Source organism: Urocampus carinirostris, chromosome 4, assembly GCF_059441175.1.
Source record: "Urocampus carinirostris isolate Australia breed hairy pipefish chromosome 4, RoL_Ucar_1.0, whole genome shotgun sequence".
Taxonomy (NCBI): Eukaryota; Metazoa; Chordata; class Actinopteri; order Syngnathiformes; family Syngnathidae; genus Urocampus; species Urocampus carinirostris.
In genome coordinates this window covers 9,024,885-9,045,895 of record NC_142352.1, presented here as the reverse complement: position 1 = coordinate 9,045,895, position 21,011 = coordinate 9,024,885, and the positions used below count along the sequence as shown (strand labels likewise).

The window sequence follows — 21,011 nt, the reverse complement described above, 5'->3', positions numbered from 1 at the left end:
GGTGCTTAATTTGTTTGGGTGTTTGGGCATTTGGGTTGGCCATGGTCAATTTTTTTTTTGTGTGTGTTTTTTGCTACTTTTTCCTTTTTTCCTTTCCTTGTTTTTGTATACACGTTTGTCTTGCTGTCGGTCACCCCTCCTGAGGGATATGACCGAGGTAGATGGATAGAGAGCTAGATAGATAGATGTCTAGATAGATGTCTAGATAGATAGATAGATAGATAGATAGATAGATAGATGTCTAGATAGATAGATAGATGTCTAGATAGATAGATGTCTAGATAGATAGATAGATAGATAGATAGATAGATAGATAGATAGATAGATAGATAGATAGATAGATAGATAGATAGATGTCTAGATAGATAGATGTCTAGATAGATAGATAGATAGATAGATAGATAGATAGATAGATAGATAGATAGATAGATAGATAGATAGATAGATAGATAGATAGATAGATAGATAGATAGATAGATAGATAGATAGATAGATAGATAGATAGATAGATAGATAGATAGATAGATAGATAGATAGATAGATAGATGTCTAGATAGATAGATAGATGTCTAGATAGATAGATGTCTAGATAGATAGATAGATAGATAGATAGATAGATAGATAGATAGATAGATAGATAGATAGATAGATAGATAGATAGATAGATAGATAGATAGATAGATGTCTAGATAGATAGATGTCTAGATAGATAGATAGATGTCTAGATAGATAGATAGATAGATAGATAGATAGATAGATAGATAGATAGATAGATAGATAGATAGATAGATAGATAGATAGATAGATAGATAGATAGATAGATAGATAGATAGATAGATAGATAGATAGATAGATAGATAGATAGACGTCTAGATAGATGTCTAGATAGATGTCTAGATAGATGTCTAGATAGATAGATAGATAGATAGATAGATAGATAGATAGATAGATAGATAGATAGATAGATAGATAGATAGATAGATAGATAGATAGATAGATAGATAGATAGATAGATAGATAGATAGATAGATAGATAGATAGATAGATAGATAGATAGATAGATAGATATTATGCAACATTGACCAGCTCAGTAGCCTAGATGGTAGTGTGCCCGCTTTGAGACTGGGAGGTCGCTGGTTCGCGCCTCGGCCGAGACATACCTAATTGGTATAATGGCGGCGCCCTCTGTTGGCTGCGGCTGCATCGACTCGCTACAACGGGTCAGGTGTATCGACATTTCGTTCTGTGTACATTGTTACAAAGAATGACAATACAAAGGAAATTATTATTATTATTATTATTAAACTTATTTCCAATGGAACAAAAATCAAAATACTGGAATCTAAATCGGCATACTTTTCCCATTTTTTTTCATTTAACGTAAAAAATGTCCGGCACCCAATAAAATATTAAACACGGTTCTTCTATAATTTCACACAACTTATGGTAAAGATTTAAAGACAAGTCATGTTTATTTGTACAGCCTTCAATCACAGAAAGTCTCAAAGGGCTGCACAATCTCCTAATCCTAAACCTACATGAATAACTCAAACATCTCAGCATGAAAAAAGGAAAAAAATCGAAAGAGAGGAAGCACATGAGGTAATCCCTCTTCTAGGATGACAAGGCTGTCATGGATGTTGCAAGGGCATCAACTTACAATACAGACATCAATATGAAATGAAGAAAATAACAGAATGTCCAGTTGACAGCTTCCTGTCCCAAAATCTTGACCAATGCAGCAGGTTCTAGATGATTATCAAGTGCTGGTACGATGTGTTGAAACGAATGCACCGTGCAAGAACCAGACTCATCCAGCGGATTTCTTCTTGACTCTTGGAATCATTAGTAGAGCAGTGTTTTCCGAGGCTCCAAGATGGAAAATGGGGGAAACTGGACTCTTTGGAGTAATCACCACAAGATGTCGCCACTTGCTCATTCTGTGCCTCGAATGATGGCACCTGCGACTGTGATTCCATACCACAGGAACATTGTTGACAGGCAAGAAGAAATAACGGAAGGCTGAGCCGCGGTTTTGTCATCATCATGTCCTCCTCTGCCATTCCCGAAATCACTCTTGTGATCCCGCAGATGTAGCTTCCTTAGCTTAGCATCAAAGACCGATCAGCACCCTGGTTTCTGTAAGCTTCATGAGCGGGCTGGCCATTCGCGGAGATTCATGAAGCCCTTTGAATTGTTTGGGAATATAAAAAAAAAATGACAAAAGAGTCGTATTGTCCAAAATCTAAGGTATTCTGGCGACTAGGCATTATTGGCCAAGCATAAGAGAACTGTAATAAATAGAAAAGTAGCTTAGGAGCAATTAGCCGCTGCACCCATGAGCACCACCATGGCATCAAAGATCTGATGTTTTATTTGTGTTCCAAATTTTAGTCTGCCAAAATTATGCTTCCTTGAAAGGTCTTTATTACATATTTTTTCTCCCAAATATATTTTTTTCATCACTAAAAAGGTTTTTTATTTTTAACATGGTTTATATTCATTACCAGTGTAGCGAATATGGGTGGTAAAACACTGGACCGTGTGTACAGTAAGATCAAACAACTAGTTGGATCCGCCCATCTCTGTCTGTCCCTCACCCCCTCAAACTAGAGGCCGTCGAGATCGATACCAATTGCCTGAGCAGATATTGGATATATGGGGTCGATACCGAACAGGACGGGACAGACGGGATTGTTATCAAAACAGGATATCGAAAATAAACAGGACAAACTAGACGGGAACAAAACTGGAAACCGATATTAAACAACAGGACTGACAGGATTGATATCAAAATAGGATATCAAAATTAAACAGGACAAACTAGACGGGAACAAAACTGAAAACCGATATTAAACACGACAAAAGAAACGGGAAAAATACCGGACAGAAAATACCAACAGGAAACAGGAGCGAGTCAAAACCCAAAACTTGCAGGGCAGAGGTTCGTTGACGGACTGACAAAGGAAGCGTAAGAGCACTGAGCTTAAATACACGGAAAGCCAATCCGTCAACGAGCCGCAGCTGGCGCCACACGGGCGGGGCCAATTGGGCGCCAAAGCAACCGTGACACATTGACATGTTATTAAGCATTTTCTCAGCTCGACTCACTATGTTTATCGCCGTGCTTTTATTTATGGGAGCCTGAATAGTTCAAATGATCTTTTCTGAAATGAGACAAGCTGGAAAATTGCATTTCGGATCATTACCCCGAATTGTCAGGAATCATAAAAGAGTAGACAGTACCGTACATAGAGGTGTGTAAAGGGAAATAACCTTTACAAAATGTTCTAAAGTTTATGATGCAATATCTTTAATTGTATTGTTGCTTTTTGCTTTGTGTCTCTTGGGAAGAAAATATTTTGAACTCTTGTTCCAGTGTTTGCTTCACGGAAAAGAAAACTATTAGAATGAGGAAATAGCATAAATACAGCCTTTAAAATCCCTCTGAGAATCTTAACCAAATATTTAAAATTCCATAATTCAAATGTTTCTATGAATTATTTTCTCCAGTAGGTTGAGGCAGGTCAGTTGCCGGTTACCACTATTCTAACCCGCTTAACAGCGTTTACAGTGCCTAACAAAAACATTGCACCTCCCAAAAACTTTTTGTTATAAGGCCACATTTCAGGCTAAAAACAGTGAAAACATTTTCTAAGAATCAACAACATGTAAAGAAAAAACTGTGTGTGAAGTAGAACCAAAATCATTTCAACATAATATTATATAAGTAACGGAAAAAGTGGGTGTTGCAAAAATATTAGTGCTCTCTCAGCTCAGCCAACTGATTTCAGAAGTTCTCTGATGACTTTTAAATGATCCATTATCAGCCTGAATTACGAATTTTGCAGCACTGTGCGAGCAATAATGTCAACACCGGGAGAGCATAGTACCACTGAGAACCTACCAACATCAGGGTGTCCCTCTAAGTTTTTGGGCCGAACAAGTGTAAAACTAATCAGAGGCGCAACCAAGAGACCGCTGAGCACATTGGAGAACCGGCAGATGAAGTGGTTGTTGCAAAAATATTAACCCGCCATTCTCTCAGCTCAGCCAACTGATTTCAGAAGTTCTTTGATGACTTTTGAATGATCCAATGTCGGCCTGAATTACTATTTTTGCAGCACTGCACTGTGCGAGCAATAATATCAACATAGAGAGAGCATAATACCACCTACCAACATCAGGCCGTCCCTGAAAATGTTTGGGCCAAACAAGGATATAACTAATCAGAGGAGCAACCAAGAGACCACTGAGCACATTGGAGAACCTGCAGCTATACAGAGTGCATCTTTGTGTCATTAAGTCTCAGTTTAAATGCACTCGCTCTGTGATGGGGTCGGTCTCTTGACTTAGAGCAAGTTAACCAGCATTGCTTCTCGGCCTTCTGGCTAAGATTGGATCGTAACGGGGAGATGGAATAGGAGCTTGCTGCGTCCACTCCATGCATCGGCCCGGTATTGCAGTACCTCCGGGAACGGTGCAATCGCACTGATCGCTTCTTGGCCTTTTGGCTAGTATCCTGGCTTAGCCTCTTGGCTAGAATCAAGTGTCTCGGCCTGTTGGCTGTGAAGTGTATCATGATTTGACTGATATTGGATGATGGATAATGGACAATGGAAAAAAAAATCTGTGAAAGGAGACACTGGAGAACAGACAGCATTATAAAGAACACACCAGGTAGGTCCGGGCTAAAGTTGTGGAAAAGTTCAAAGCAGGAATGGGACAGGAACATTTTGCAACATTTATAAGTCTTCAGGGCACTGTGCAAGCAAAAACATTGAATGGAGGGAGCATACAACCGTAGCAAACCTAACAAAACCTCGAAAGTATTTAAGTACCGTATTTTCCGCACTATAAGGCACACCTAAAAGTATTATTTTTTTTCAAAAGCTGACCATGCGCCTAATAATACAGTGCGCCTTATATATGGATCAATATTGAGTCGCAAAGTCTTGCAACTAATGAAAGCAGCCGCCGACTAGATGTTTTCCCCGAACGCGAAGTAGTCCGCAGTGTATGCTGGGATTTATATACCGGCGTTTCATTGGCTAACCAATGTGTCAATCATCATTTGAATCGATCACTATTGGCTAAAGTTATTCGGAGGTAAAGAGGGCAGATCCTTTTTATCATTTAGAGGCTCGCATAGGCTAAAGGAGCAAAACAAAGCCTGCAATTGGCCGAAAAAGATGTGTCAATCATCAGTTGAATCGATCACTATTGGCTAAAGTTATTCGGAGGTAAAGATGGCGGATCCTTTTTATCATTTACAGGCTGGCATAGGCGAAAGGGGCAAAACAAAGCCTGCGATTGGCCGAAAAAGATGAATGTGAATAGCATGTTGGGTTGACGGGATAGAGAAAACAGTATTTTACTATTCTGTACTGTATTTGTAAATATTTTACTCTCCTGGATTTACTACACTCACGGATATAAGAGGACCATAGTTGCACATTATTTTTTAACACAACGACTTCGGTGAGCTACTCCGGCTATGTATTTTCCCAGTATCTTGTTTCAGAGTGATATTGATGTTTCTGTGATGGGTCTTTTTTTAAATTAAACTCATTTCCATTTTGTCATATGCACAGTAAAGTTGCGAGTGAAAAAGAAAATAGAAACTAAGGAATGGTTGGCATTTCTTGAATCCCAAGACTTTGACCTTCCGAATGATATTTGGAACGATGCATATGAGTGACATCGTACGGACACCGCATCCGCACGTGTCTGTGACACGTATTTGCTTCTTTGCAAGCTTTGGGAATGTTAAGGGGGTAATACGTTGGACTGAACTATCTGACTGTTTGGTCGACATTCCCATTGTAGCGCCTTATAATCTGGTGCGCCTTATGTATGGAAGATATAGGACCAAAAACTATTTTTTGAGGGTGCGCCCTATAACCCGGTGCGCCCTATAGTGCGGAAAATACGGTAAGTTTGAAGCCTTAAGTATGCCAATATGTCAACAAGTTATTTGGGGGCAATGCTTTTGCAAGGAGCTTTATATCCACAGTGCTTGTAGATATATTCTGACATTGAGAGGCATTCAAGCACTCACTGTCAGAGCTCCAGCCCAGTTGAGAACACGAAGCCCACTGAGTCATTAAATAACAAAACATGTAAAGGAGCATAAAGCCCCAGACAGCAATTTCATAATCTCCTTTTCTCATATTTTTTCAGAACAAGAGCTTGAAGAATAAACTCCTGTCAGGAAACAAGCTTTGTGATGCTCACGCCGAAGAGGTAAGTGCAACCTTTCAATGGAAGAAGAAAGAAAAGCAAAACAAACAAAAGCAATGCTCAAATGTAATTACAAGCGAGGAACAATCCACTTAGGTCTTGCGGGACTAAATTGCTTTTGTCAGGTGATTGTAATTTTCCGTTATGGATTGTTTTGTTTGGCTATTGTATCATTTAGCTTTGTGTTTGCGAAGCAATACACACGCACTTAACAAGCCGAGAAAACATAGTTAGAACATTGTGTTGTCGTCAAATAACAAACAAATAGGCATCTGTTGTGGTAAACTCAGTTTATGTCCACTTAGGACCAGTGTTCCCTCTAAGCTGCTCGCGTGCGCAATTGCACACTGCACACAAGAAAATCTAGCCAGCACACAAAAATGAGGGCTCAAAATTACTAATTAAGAAGCGACTTAAGTCAAAGTTACAGTGCATGAAGGTAAAAATACACGGGTTCCCCTGACGTTGTGTCCTAAATGCGGTATTTTGAAGTCGAGTCGAAGTACAACGAAGTTGAGTAAAGTTAGTGGAGTTGGTCGAGAACCGGCTTCTTCGGCTCGGCTCACTAAAAGGAACCGGCTCTTTCGGGTCCTAAACGGCTCTTCAGGTTGTTTTTGCTTCTTTAGCCTGACCAACATGGCCAAATATTATGTAAACCTATGCACAAAATGACTTAAAAGAAGGGGGGAATAGAACAAAAAAGAAAAAAAAAAATACCAAAATGAAAAAGTTGTGAAAAGCTGAGAAAAAAAGAAACAAGAGGAAGAGAAAAAAAGAAGGAAAATTTTAGAAAAAAGCCAGAAAAAAAGAAAAAGAAACGTAGGAAAAAAGTCAATAAAGAAAAAAAAAAGAAAAAAGTAACAGCTCGGAAAAATAAACACAATGAGAGGAATTAAAAAAAAGTTAAAAAAACACTTTAAAAAAAAGAAGAAGTTTGTGTTGCATTCAAATCAGTTCCAATTGTATCAAGTGAATCTTGTTGCCAACATTGTACTTCCACTAGAAAATATGATTAAGTATAGTTCTGTATTTTGCAACCGACTAAATAAGCCCCCAAAAATGTTACTATCATGCGACAAAATATATCAGGAAAAAAAATGGATATTTTTGAAAGAATTGTAAGAAAAAACGACGTTTGTAGGCCGTACAACCTTTGCAATAGTACATGAGTCAATTCATTCAAAAGAGAAAAGCAATTTTGCATTGCGGGAAACTCAGCAAAATGTCAAGTTTTGGACATGTTTGATAATTAATTTTCTTGCCACACTTGGCATTATGGTTGCTCACTGTTGTTTCAAGCGTTGCTCACCAACTTTGTGCGAACGCTCAGACCCGTAAGGAAAATTAGAGGGAACATTGCTTAGGACATGATTTTAACTTCCAAGCCCCTACCAGGGCCGTTACCAGACATCAGTCTCAGCTGCGATCACAGCTGCAAGTCGTTTGGGGTATGTCTCTATTAGTTTTGCACATCGAGAAACTGATATTTTTGCCCATTCCTCCTTGCAAAACAGCTCGAGCTCAATGAGGTTGGGGAGAGGGGCAAAACTAGTATGACCCCCAGGGTTGGGTAGGGTTACTTTAACTTGATTACTTTCAATTACTTTTGGATTACTCCAATACCAAATATGCTAATAAAAGACAAAAGAAACTAAATATGAATAAAATGACTACATTTTGTGCAGGCTTGGGTAGTAACGGAATACATGGAACGGCAAAAAAAGAGATCAAAGTTCCGTTACTCCCCAAGCCTGCACAAAATTTATTTATTTCTTAAATGCAATAGTTGTACGCACTACTTTTCTTTTTTCACCTGTAGCCACTTTGCTGCTTGCACTGACTTTCTTCGGAGGCATAATTAGGGGCTAAAACACTTCGGACACCTATATTAAAAGCGAAAGCAAAACGAAGCACGTCTGCACGCGATAACAGTTGGTCACGAAAAGAGCGATCTACACCCGTACGCCGCTCAACATCGCACCCTAGCGTATGCACTCACGCATTACCGGCGTTCGAACTCCGATTTTTTGACCGAACAGCGAAGCAAGAATTTCTCGAAATTTTTGGTCGGACTCCGATTTGTTCGAACTGAGAGGCGTTCGAAAACCGAGGTTCCACTGTACTGTAATTTCATGTTAAAGCTAATTTTTTAAAGGACTAATTCATTTGACAAGACAGAAAAGCTTTGCTGCAAACAAACAAGGCCAGATATGCTGGTACGAGAAACAACCTATTAGCCTCTTTTCCACTGAAAAACCCGCGAGGAAATTTGAATCGTGTCCAACAAACATGTAGCTTTTCCAAGTTTTAATCACATTTGTAAACTTGAGGATCTGGCTTAGGCCCTGGAGAACATGTTGGAAAGACAACAAAGACCGAAAGGCCATAATTTAATCCGTCAGTTTGTCAGTCAAAACGGAGCCAAGGATTCTCCAACAAGCAAGGATGATTTCACACCCTTGCATCAACTGAGAATGTCTCACTCTTTCCAGTAGTCTCAACTATGTCAAAAATAATTATTATTTTTGAGAGTCTTACTCTTAAGCACTTTCCTTTAATCCAAGATGAGTGTGTTAGTTTGTTTGACACTTCCTTGCACAGGTAGGTAGTAAGTACATTTACTCCGTTACATTTACTTGAGTAAGTTTTGGGAAATTGTGTTCCGTATTTTCCGCACTATAAGGCGCACCCAAAAGTCTTAATTTTTTTCAAAAGCTGACCATGCGCCTTATAATACAGTGCGCCTTATCTATGGCTCAATATTAAATTCGCAAGGTCTTGCAACTTACGCAACAGCCGCGACTCGATTTCCCCCCGAACGTGGAGTAGTCCGCGGTGTATGCTGGGATTTATATACCGGCGTTTCATTGGCTAACCAATGTGTCAATCATCATTTGAATCGATCGCTATTGGCTAAAGTTATTCGGAGCCTCTGATTCGCTAGAGGGCCAAAACAAACCCTGCAATTGGCCGAAAAAGATGTGTCAATCATCCGTTAAATCGATCGCTATTGGCTGAAGTTATTCGGAGCCTCGGATAGGCTAGAGGGCCAAAACAAACCCTGCAATTGGCCGAAAAAGATGACTGAATAGCAAGCTTGCTAAACAACGCCATAGAGAAACATGTTTCATTAGTCTGTATTTGTAAATATTTTACTCTCCTGGATTTACTACACTCACGGTTGTAAGAAGACCATGATTGCGTATCATTATTGAACGTGAGAACTTAGGTGAGTTATGCGGCTTTATATTTTCCCGGTATCTTGTTTTAGAACGATCTTGATGTTGCTGTGATGAGTTGAGTGAATTAAACTCAATTCCAAGTGTTTATTGTCATATGCACAGTAAAGTTGCGAGCGAAAAAGAAAATAGAAACTAAGGAATGGTTGGCATTTCTTGAATTCCAAGACTTTAACCTTTCGAATGATATTTGAAATGACGCATTTAGGTGACATCGTACGGACACCGCATCGGCACGTGTCTACGACACGTATTTGCTTCTTTGCAAGCTTTGGGAATGTTAAGGGGGTAATCAGTTTGACTGAATCATCTGACTGTTTTGTCGACGTTCCCATTGTAGCGCCTTATAATCCGGTGCGCCTTATCTATGGAAGATATAGGACCAAAAACTATTTTTTGGGGGTGCGCCCCATAACCCGGTGCGCCCTATAGTGCGGAAAATACAGTACTTTAGATTCAGATTCAGATACTTTATTGTCATCCGTGTACACATGTATACAGAACCAAATGTTGATACATCTGACCCGCACAGTTTCCTTGAGCGTCATCCGGAATAGATAAGCTTAACCATGTCTTCGTCAGAATTTTAGCGCAGCAGTTCGTCATCTCGCGGTTTGATGCCACTTCCAGTTGTTAAATGGTCCAGTTTATTGTCCAGAGAGCGAACGTTGGTCAGCTTTTAGAAGAAAATAAGACTTTTAGGTGCGCCTTGTAGTGCGGAAAATACAGTAGTTGTTTTGTGGTTTTTGTTTTTGTTTTTTTGTTGACATGGTCTTAAATTTATTATAAAAGGCTTTAAAAACGTCTTTAAAAGTTTTGAATTTAACCCTGGAAATAGACCGGCATGCTGGGTGTTAGGGTAGATGCCTAAAATGGCATTTTCTTAAATCCATGTAGTGAAAACAGTGCCGCCAATTTGCTTTGTGACTGCTTTTAAATTTTGGAAGGACACATTTTTCTAGCTAGAGTTTGATATTTCTATTGAGATCGTCTCACCTTTTAGGGCACCACATCAGCTTTTAGTTAGTTTTATCAGGAGAATGAATTAAATACATTTTAATCAATCTCATAATCAGCATTTTGGCTGGAATACAGTTCATTCCTTTAGCAGTGTTAATTTCATTCCGTCCAATATTTTGTCTACAACTGGCATTCACCTTACAATCTATTCAGCTCACATTTGAGATTCCCTCTAAGTACCATTAATTGGGATAATTTTAATCAGAATCATCATCAAATTTGGATTTTGTATTAGTTTGGTACTCAAGGACGATCTAAAATTAGTGTTTGAAGCCGCAGGCACAGCTGCAGAATGCATTAAGCTTATTTTCAGCAGTATCCCAATACTTATGGATAGGATATCATTTTATAGTGTGTTAGTTGAGGGGGAGCTAAGGCACTAAAACAGATTTTACATGCTCATCTTTACATTTTAGTCTGCACCACGGTTAAGAGAAAAGGAAACAAGCAATGCTTCTATGAGCAAGAAACTGATTAAACGACAGATCTAAGGTCTCCTTCCCCTCCCATTCGCTCGAAGGCCTGCATGACTCAGACTTTTATTGACTTTTTCAAAGTCAGATGCTTCCCTTGAGGATTCCATCAAATGTTTCTGAAAGGTTAGATGGTATTTTTGTAATGAACCTACAGCTGTCAACTCTAAGCCAGCTAAGTGGCCCCTATTCAATTCCCAGGTCCTTGAGTATTGTTCGAGACGCACATAGCATAAAATCTGGCCTATTGCAAATAAAAGCTTGGGAAAGCAAACTGTTATGTACTTTAACGATGCTCAGGCGCTCTACACTAATCCTTCCCAAGTCAAGTTGTGTTTATTTGTATAGTCCTTCATCACAAGGAGTATCAAAGGGCTGCACAGACCGCCGATTATTGCAAACCACAGACTATTATGACACCATCAATGTTCTCGTTTGCCTACGTCCTAGACTCATCATTTTTGCTGGGGACGCACAGTGTCAAATTGTCATTATTACCCGATTACTTTTTTTTTTTAACAAAGATTTACCGCACTCCAAACTTTTCGTCAGGCAGATCCGCCATTGTTGTTTTGGTCTCGTGCCGATCTCGGCAAAGGAGATCTCGTTGCTTCGAGATGACGTTATTGTTTTGGTGGTTGTCAAGTGAAAGAGAAATATGCCTCTGTTAAAACAGTTGGTATTAGGTGCAAATCAACAACAAATTGGTAATTTTTTCAGTGTCGGTAATAAGTCGAAATATAATAGAGTAAGTGGTAACAACGGCAATAATTCCGGCACGAAGAAACGGCGGAGACATTCTTCAGAAGACCGCAAAGGCAAGGAAAACACGTGTTTTGAAGTGAACGATTCGACGAAACATAAACAAAAGAATACTCCTAGCAAGAAAAGGACATTTCTGCCAAAATGGACTCAATTATATTCCTGGTTACGCTATGAGGAGGATGATAATGGAGGCTACATGTTCTGTGATGCGTGCACCCAGCGTGACAAAAAACTGGATTGCATAAATCATTTCGCAATACGAACTTTCAGAAAAGCACATTGGATCGGCACAACGACAATAAAAAACACTAATTAGCTATGGAAATTCGGTTGCTGCAATTGGACTTTGAGAAGGCATTTCAACTGTGGCGGGACAGCAAACCACGGAGAATATATGAACTGAAAAATCTGCATGAATATATGGACTAATATTTCAGCAATATTATTTTGTACGATGTACAATATTTTTGTGAACTGAAAAATCTGAAGTGATAACTGCATTGTATTACCAATTAAGTGTGATGATTAAAACTGAATGAATATATATATTTATTTATACATGTGTTGCCGATTTACAATTTCAACCTCGATAACACTAAATTTTGGGGACCCATAGATCTCTGTTGGGACCCATAGATTTTTGAGCATGCGAGTCCCCGGGACCCATCACTTTTCAGAGGTAAAATGAACACTGCACCGTCCCCTGATCTAAAACCTATATGAGGGCAAGCAAAAACTCAAAACTTCAAGAGGTGAATAAGAAAACCTTGAAGGCACCGCACATGAGGTAATTCCCCTCATAGGGGAGCCAATTTGCTTGTTCACGTTAACAATTGTGCTAACCTCATTCAAAAGGAATCAGAGAGTCTTTCCCTCAAATGAGGAAACAAGGTAATAACAATGTGGAAGAGGATAAAGATTATTCATAAAACCATCTGGTTCAACGACTGTTCAAAAATTTATTGTTCGACATCTGGTGATGATACATACGTGCAAGCGGTTTTCCTCAATCCCAGTAATGCTTTCATGCAGCCTGCGCCCAGAGGTGGGTAGTAACTCCCTTTACTCAGTTACATTGACTTGAGTAAGTTTTGGACATTTTGTACCTCTAGTATTTTCAAATCCTTATACTTTTACTTGAGTAAATTTCTAGAGACAAAAAACTTTTACTCCACTACATTAGGCAACCGAGTCTTTACTTGGTTACTTAATAAATCCCCTCCAGGTAAGCACGCGTCTGTCTGTCTCCGCTAAGGCACATTTATTTTAATGCAGAACTCAGCCAGGTTCCACTATGTTTAACCAACAAACGTAGCAGCCACATCACTGACCATATTCAATTCCGGCGGGAGAAAAGTAGTTTACAGATGAAACAGATGGGAAATGTCGCTTAGCAATACCGACTATGAAAACACAGAAGAGGAGGAGCACCCCTGGCTTCAAATCAAAATCATGTTCTCTTGAAAAGGGTGCGAAACACCACGCTACAATATCCATTGTTTCCTTTGTTCGAGTTTATGGGCTAGCTTGTTGCTCTGCTAGCAGAGCCTGTTAATTTTCTACTTGGTGCTACATGTGCTTAATTTAATTGACTAGTACTATCTTAATTGTATTGTTTATTAAAGCATTTGAATTTATATTGATTATTGTAATCTAGGGCAGCACGGCAGCGCAATGGTTAGCGTGTGTGCGGCACAGTTCTGAGGTCGTGAGATCGAACCTCCTGTGTGAAGTTTGCATGTTCTCCCCGTGCTTGCGTGTGTTTCCTCCCACATTCCAAAAACATGCATGTTAGGTTCATCGGCCGGTACAAATTGTGCCTATATGTGAATGAGCAAGCGGATTGTCTGTCCCTGTATGCCCTGCGACTGGGTGGCAACCAGTTCAGGGTGTCCCCTGCCCACTGCCCGAAGATAGCTGGGATGGGCTCCAGCACCCCCGCGACCCTACTGAAGATAAGCGGTGCAAATAATGGATGGATGGATATTGTAATCTACTTTTGAATTAAATTTATTTTCTGTTGATTGAATGGACTTTGATAATTTGATGATCTGGTTGCTAAATTTACTCAGTATTTGAGATTTTTTTTGTTCACCAAGTACGTTTTCAACTTGTACTCAAGTATTTGGATGGCTACTTATATATCTACTCAAGTAATATTATTCTGAAGTAACAGTACTTGATTAAAATGTTTGGCGACTCAAGCCACCTATGCCCAAGCCAAATAATCACTTTTCTTTCTAATAAAATATTTCCAAAATGTGATGAAATGAAACTGAGTTGTTTCTAAACTCTAAAAGTCCAAAGTCATCTTTTATAGAGGACGGTGTTCTGATTTTTATGTGTAAAACCTCATTTGTAAAGGTGCGTCATAATATTACGAGATTTCAGGGTATCCTAATTCCATGCAGAATGTCTGGTTACACTCTTTGTATTCAAATAAACAAATATTCTGATAATATAAAGAAAAGATGTGTTATTGCGATGCTATTAACTCATTCAGTGCCATATGGGAAGTTCTGGTACCAGCTAATTTTTGCCATTTTTATTGATTTTGAAGCTACCTAGGCTTAATTATCATTAGGAAAAATGATGTTTCTAGCTTTTACCATTGTTTAGTTATCACCAGATAATCATTTCTTAAAGAAACTTCTGAGTAAAGTGGCTTTTTGTGAACTAATGCATTTCAAGTACAACTTTTACTTCAGTGATTGAAAAAAAAAAAATGTGATACCTCCGTTTATCTCAACAACGCTTTCCATTAACACAAACACTTTTTTCACAAAATACAATTTTAGTACGATTTTGGTCACTCAAGGGCCGCCAACACGCTCTCAATCTCTAGATAAAGGAAGCAAAGCAACACGTAGGAGTGGGGGCTCCTCGATGTGTGGACAAAGATTTAATCAAAGCCATTTAGTAGTGGTTTATCCTACTGAAATTATTAATTAGGGGTGGACGGATCAATAAAATATCGATATAATGGATACTAGCAAGTGCTAGGATCGGATCAATACTCCCGCCCTGGTACTGATATTTCACTCCTCCACCAATTTCTTCACAGCACTGCCTTTCTGTGTCGATGGTGCAGCCCTTTTTCTCTCCCACCTAGCCCCTTCGGCCACGCTCTCACTCTCTCTCTCATTAAGCACCTTCATCCCCTCTTTGTGGCCTGAGTGTATGACTGACAGGCATACTTTCAGCACCTTTTCCTACCTTGACTGCTTTTTCATACTGCAAATCTACGAACAAGCTTTTTTTGTGATTTCATGTAAATTGGTGGTGTTGCACAAGTTACATAAACAAAAAAGCTCAACCTACATGGAGCAATGTGCCGAAAATAAAACAACAGTGGCACATTGCTAAGTTTCTTGAAAATACATGTTTGCAAGAAAACCTCTAAGAAATGTGGCTTTTTGTGAAATGATGCATTTAAGGTTGAACTTTCACTTCAGTGATTGTTTTTTTTTTTTTTAAATGTTCTCTTTTTTGGGGCATTTGATACCTCCAATATCTAAACAACACTCTGCTTAAACACATAAGCGATTTCAACAAGAAGAAGCGTTTTATTTCAAGAACACTGACTGTAATGGTGTCCATAACCAAAATTAGACAGCCAAACTCCCTAAATGGGCACGTGAGAGTCAGGATATAGCATCTGTAGCTCCAAGTTATGTGGCCTCTCCATTAACTGGCGAGAGCATGTGCTTAAACTACTTTCTGTTTCCCCAATTTCTAACCTCCTGCTGCTATTTGAACATATTAAAGGTGGCGCTAAAATGCCAAAACTTAAAAACTGCCTGAGAGACAGAACACTGACCTTTGTAAGAACTTTTCAACGCCTTACTTGATCACATGGTTTTGGTCACAGTAGGGCCACCAACACACTCTCAATCTCGAGATAAAGGAAGCAAAGCAACAGAAGTGGGGGCTCCTCAATGTGTGGATAAAGATCTAATCAAAGCCATTCCTGCCATTTTGTAGTGGTTTATCCTACTAAAATTATTCCCAGAGGCTTGATACTTACTGATCTTGACAACAGTTTTTTTTAAAAATAAAACAAAAAACACATTTTTATGTTTTTGCACCCAGGGACAATGTTTATAAACATATTTCCATAATGGCTTTGAAAAGGTTAAGATGAATGTTTTGATAAATGCAGTCAACTCTTCTCTCCAAGACAAAAACTACATGGAACTATTGTTTTACAACGCACACCACACAAATACATACAAAACACATCCGCGAATGTAAGCCTGCTGCATCTAGCAAAGTACTTGAAAAGTTTCTCTAAGTCTTACTAAAAAAGCAGTAACCTCATTTCGACTCTTGCCCAAGACTTCAAAGCTCTGACTTCAGATTGTATCAGAAGCTTTGTTTTTTTTTTGTCATAGCCTAAGCTGCGAGTGGAAATGTGTTTGCCTAAAGTGCAGATAATGACATTGTTTGATGAATAATTTCCTAAGGAGAGTATTCAGGGCATAATGGGGTAAATAGCATTCATCATATAAAGTACCATAGTACTGTTTTTCATTGACATGCCTGTTTATCCCTCCAAAGTTCTTGCGTTCTCAGGGCATTGAATCAATAGTAACTTTTTGTCTTCAAGACACTTCTTTCCCTCATCTGATTTAATCAACTGTAATTGTTATTACAACATGGATTTATAAGACTACAGTAGAACCTCGGTTCTCGACCATATTCCGTTCCAGAACCCTGTTCGAAAACCGATTTGTTCAATACACCGAAATCGTTTTTCCCATTAAAAGTAATGTAAATCGTTTTAATCCGTTCTAACACCCTGAATGTTTACCATGAACGTAAACATGAAGCTAACCCAGGCTAATCGAACGTTTGCGTTAGCGTAATCTTCCGTATGAAAGATTACGCTAACATGAACGTGTAAAATTTAAAAAAAAAGGATTATGAATAGGATTTCTTACCTTTGTGGTGGACGGTGGGGAGAGAAAAATCATCAAAAGTTGTTCAACCTCTTCCAAAACTTGCGGCAGTCGCTTGCTTATAGCGCTGAATTCCTTAGCCGCATCACTCGATTTCACAACCTCCTTATTCTTTACTATCGTACTGATAGTAAATTTAGCCATGCTGTATTCACTAGCAAGATCGGAAATTCGTACACCTCTTTCATATTTAGCTATTATGTCTTTCTTAAAGGCAATAGTTTTACGAACAACTTGTCTTTTTTCACCTGTCCTGCTTGCACCGACCTTCTTCGGAGGCATAATTAGGGGCTAAAACATCCGTACGACGCTCAGCATCGCACCCTAGCGTACCGGCGTTCGAACTCCGATTTTTTGACTGAACAGCGAAGCAAGAATTTCTCAAAATTTTTGGTCAAACACCGATTTGTCCGAACTGAGAGGCGTTCGAAAACCGAGGTTCCACTGTAATTCTAATCAAAAAAACATTTAATCCAATCATCTTGACAGCTAATAGCTTCATGTTAACACACTAACAGTCCCATATACAATATTTAACTTAATTGGTGCCATAAAATAATGTTTTCAGAAGGTTTTTCCCTGACTGCAAAAACATAGAAATATATATATTTTTTTTTTTAAATTAAAAAACAAAAAAAAGATTAGGGGTCGGCACAGCTGCTTAGTAAGTTTCAAGCCTGTAGGAAATTTTCAGTATGATAAATCCCCATTAGATGGCAGTAGTGGCTTTGATCTGATCTTTGCCACACATCGAGGGAGCCCCCATTTTCTAAGGGCTGCACTATCTATATAGAGAAGCAGCACCCTGGGGAAATTGGTAGATGAGTGAAGTATCGATCCCAGGAAATAGTATCGATATAATCAAAGTGCTTGCTTAGTATTGATAATATCTATTTTTAGATTGATCCGGCTACTCTTAACAATATTGCAATGAAAAGTATTGCAATAACATTTACTAACAACAATATATACTATATAATATATATATATATATATATATATATATATATATATATATATATATATATATATATATATATATATATAATACGAATGAGAAAGGTCCCATTTGGTGGCGTAGCAAAGTATTGGTCGGTTCTTATGACAATAGTACAGTGGTGAACTGTGATGGCCTGCAAGGCCATCTCTGTTGGCTTAAAAAATATCTGAATCATAAGATACTCATTATATTTTGTCTGTGAGCTGCCTTCCATTGCCTCTCCTCAGTTGCGCTGCCGCTAGATGTGTACTTTCATTTTTAGGCATTTAACCAATCACAGTGTGGCAATTAGTTGTTGCTAGGCTCAGAAATCTACCTGGAAGCCAATAACATTCGTCTATGAGAAAGCTGTTGCTCTAGCCAATCATGTTCTGAGTTGGCATCTCAATGCCATTAACATCACCGGTTGGACAGACTGTGACTGGCTAGGGAGCAGTAATCTAGCAGAGCGATCGCACCAATAGCCGTCAAACAAGGAAATAACACGGTGTTGATTTAATGAAGAAAGTTAGGACGACTTCGAAGCAAGCAGGAAAATGTTTTGTCCGCCACTTCCAACCTAGAGGTTGGATTTTAAGCCCTGACCCAATCCGAATTTCTGGTCGGTCGGGCCTAAAATGTTATTAATTACGTTCGGTCTCTCTCGCTGACCTTATTATTTTGTATTATCCCCCTGTCATTGTTCTGTTAATACGGTCTTTTTTTAACTTAGATTGTAGTACAAAGACAGGCTTTATGTGTCTCTTCTCACTGCAAACACCTCCCCACCACACCCTCTCGCGCAGTCCGATTGCCGACTCCCTGTTGTCAGCAACAGCTTGATGACCTGTATAACCGGGCACACGGTGGGGGGCAAGGTCGGCCAACAACTTTCCTACTCCACTCAATTACCGTATTTTCCGCACCATAAGGCGCACCGGGTTATAGGGCGCACCCCGAAAAAATAGTTTTTGGTCCTATTTTTGACATACATAAGACGCACCGGATTATAAGGCCCTTCAATGGGAACGTCGACAAAACAGTCAGATAGTTCAGTCAAACTTATTACCCCCTTAACATACCCAAAGCTTGCAAATACGCAAATACGTGTCGAGAACACGTGCTGATGCGATGTCCGTATGATGTCACTCAAATGCATCGTTCCATCATTCGGAATGTTAAAGTCTTGGGATTCAAGAAATTCCAACCATTTCTTAGTTTCTATTTTTTTTTTCGTTCGCAACTTTACTGTGCATATGTCAATAAACACTTGGAATTGAGTTGAATTTAAAAATAGACACTCCGTTCCATCCATTATCTGCACCGCTTATCACAGAAACATCGAGTTCAGTCTGAAACAAGATACAGGGACAATATCAAACCCGGAGTAGCTCACCGAAGTCGTTGTGTTCATAATAATGTGCAGCCAATGTCCTCTTATATCCGTGAGGGTAGTAAATCCAGGAGAATAAAATATTTACAAATAAAAGAATAGAAAAAAATGCTTTCTCTATGCCGTCAGCCACGTGCTATACACATTCATCTTTTTCGGCCAATTGCAGGCTTTGTTTTGCCGTTTAAGCCAATGCCAGCCTGTAAATGATAAAAAAGATCTGCCCCTTGACCTCCGAATAACTTTAGCCAATAGTGATCGATTCAACTGATGATTGACACATTGGTTAGCCAATGAAACGTCGGTAAATAAATCCCAGCATACACCGCAAACCACTTGGCGTTCGGGGGAAAATCGAGTCGGCGGCTGCAAGTTAGTTGGAAGACTTTGCGACTTAATATTGATCCATAAATAAGGCGCACTGTATTATAAGGCGCATGGTCAGCTTTTGAAAAAAATAAAGGCTTTTAGGTGCGACTTATAGTGCGGAAAATACGGTACACTTCACTTCCAAGAGCCGGCATGCAGAGCCGGTTCGTTCGTAAACGACACATGACTAATTCAGACTGTGAATGAAGGTTATGGAAGAAAATTCACGGTCCTCCACTGCAATAGCAAAAACCGCTCCATGCCTGAAATGATGGCATCACAGTGTGTGGTTATGGTGATAATTTAGCTGAGGGCGTAAATCCAGCACACAGCTACATCACTGTTTGGTTTGTGTTTGCAGTTCAGTGAAAGGAAAATTTGATATTTCCCTTCCTACTTCACCTGGATGCCGTTTCTTTCGTTAGAGCATTGCCCCGGGAACACTGACAAGAAGTCTCGGTCCGCAGCTGCCATAACCCTTCTACGTGATCCAAAACCAATTTCACAATTTGAATAAGCTAACACTTATGTTTCTTATCTTTCTCTTGCAGTCCAAAAAAATCCAAGCTCAACTGAAAGAACTGCGCTATGGGAAAAAGGATTTAATTTTTAAGGTAAGCTCACACTGATAGCCTTAGAGAAGGTCCAGACCAGAGTTGAGTTTTTTCTAGCGTTTGAGACCACCTCGGAAAAATGGCTCCATCACGATCCACAAATTAATTTGCCTTCAATTACTAAATCCCTTCCGGCAAGACGGTTAATTGCATCGTCAACTGGAAGGGTCATGATATAATAACACTCATTATTTCTTTTCTTTTTTCTAATTCAATTTGCATTAAATTGGTTTGAGATAGAAATTCATGTTTTGTCATGTTTTTTTCGGATTTCAGGCTTTGAGGGCACAATAATATTTTTCCACGTTTTATTGTGTAAAAAACAGTAATGGATGTTTGACCTGAATTATCTGAAATTTGCAACAGTGATACCAAAATAAAATTGACTAAAGTAAACCCTGTTAACTCATGGTTAAATTAATTGACTATTATTGTATACGTATTTCTATTTTTTTGTGAAATTCATATTAACTGTGTAACTCAGGTGTAGGGATTTTTCCAGCTTTAATTTTGAAAATCGTTAAGGTTAAATCTAATCTTTACTGAAATCAGTTAACAACTATCGGTGTTGCTTGTGCCCCACCATGAATCTTTTTTTTTTCTGAAGGATGCTAGAATTTTCTTTACTATTAAAAAGAATAACTTACGTTATTACTTTGAGTTCTTTGAGTTCTGATATGAATTACTAATCTCAAGAAAATGGAATGAATAAACTAAGCCTTTACAAATAGTACACACAATTTATCAATTCAGAGAATCAATGAAAAAAGGGGAGGGAGGCTCCAGAGATTATGGGATTTTTCGACCGCTGAAAGTCTGGAAGTTATTAGCACAAAAAGCAAGTTTCCGCTATAATACTCGTCGATTTGGGGAGTTTCCTTTGTACAGAAAGAAATGTATGGCCCACGTGCTGAACTCCAGGCTGCAGAGTATGCCAGGGCCAGAACAGATGGTA

General features: G+C 39.0%; 1 protein-coding gene and 1 pseudogene across 2 annotated transcripts in view; both read left to right on the top strand.

Moving 5' to 3' along the window:
• The window catches only part of luzp2 (leucine zipper protein 2), a 317,514-nt gene that overhangs the window by 218,329 nt on the left and 78,174 nt on the right, over nt 1–21,011 (top strand). For both annotated transcript variants that reach the window (XM_088333594.1, XM_088333593.1), the window contains exons 6-7: nt 6,184–6,246; nt 19,994–20,056. In XM_088333594.1, the coding sequence (XP_088189720.1) occupies nt 6,184–6,246; nt 19,994–20,056 (126 nt within the window). The remainder of the gene's footprint in view (nt 1–6,183; nt 6,247–19,993; nt 20,057–21,011) is intronic.
• Nucleotides 4,372–4,491, top strand: LOC148366789 (U2 spliceosomal RNA; annotated as a pseudogene).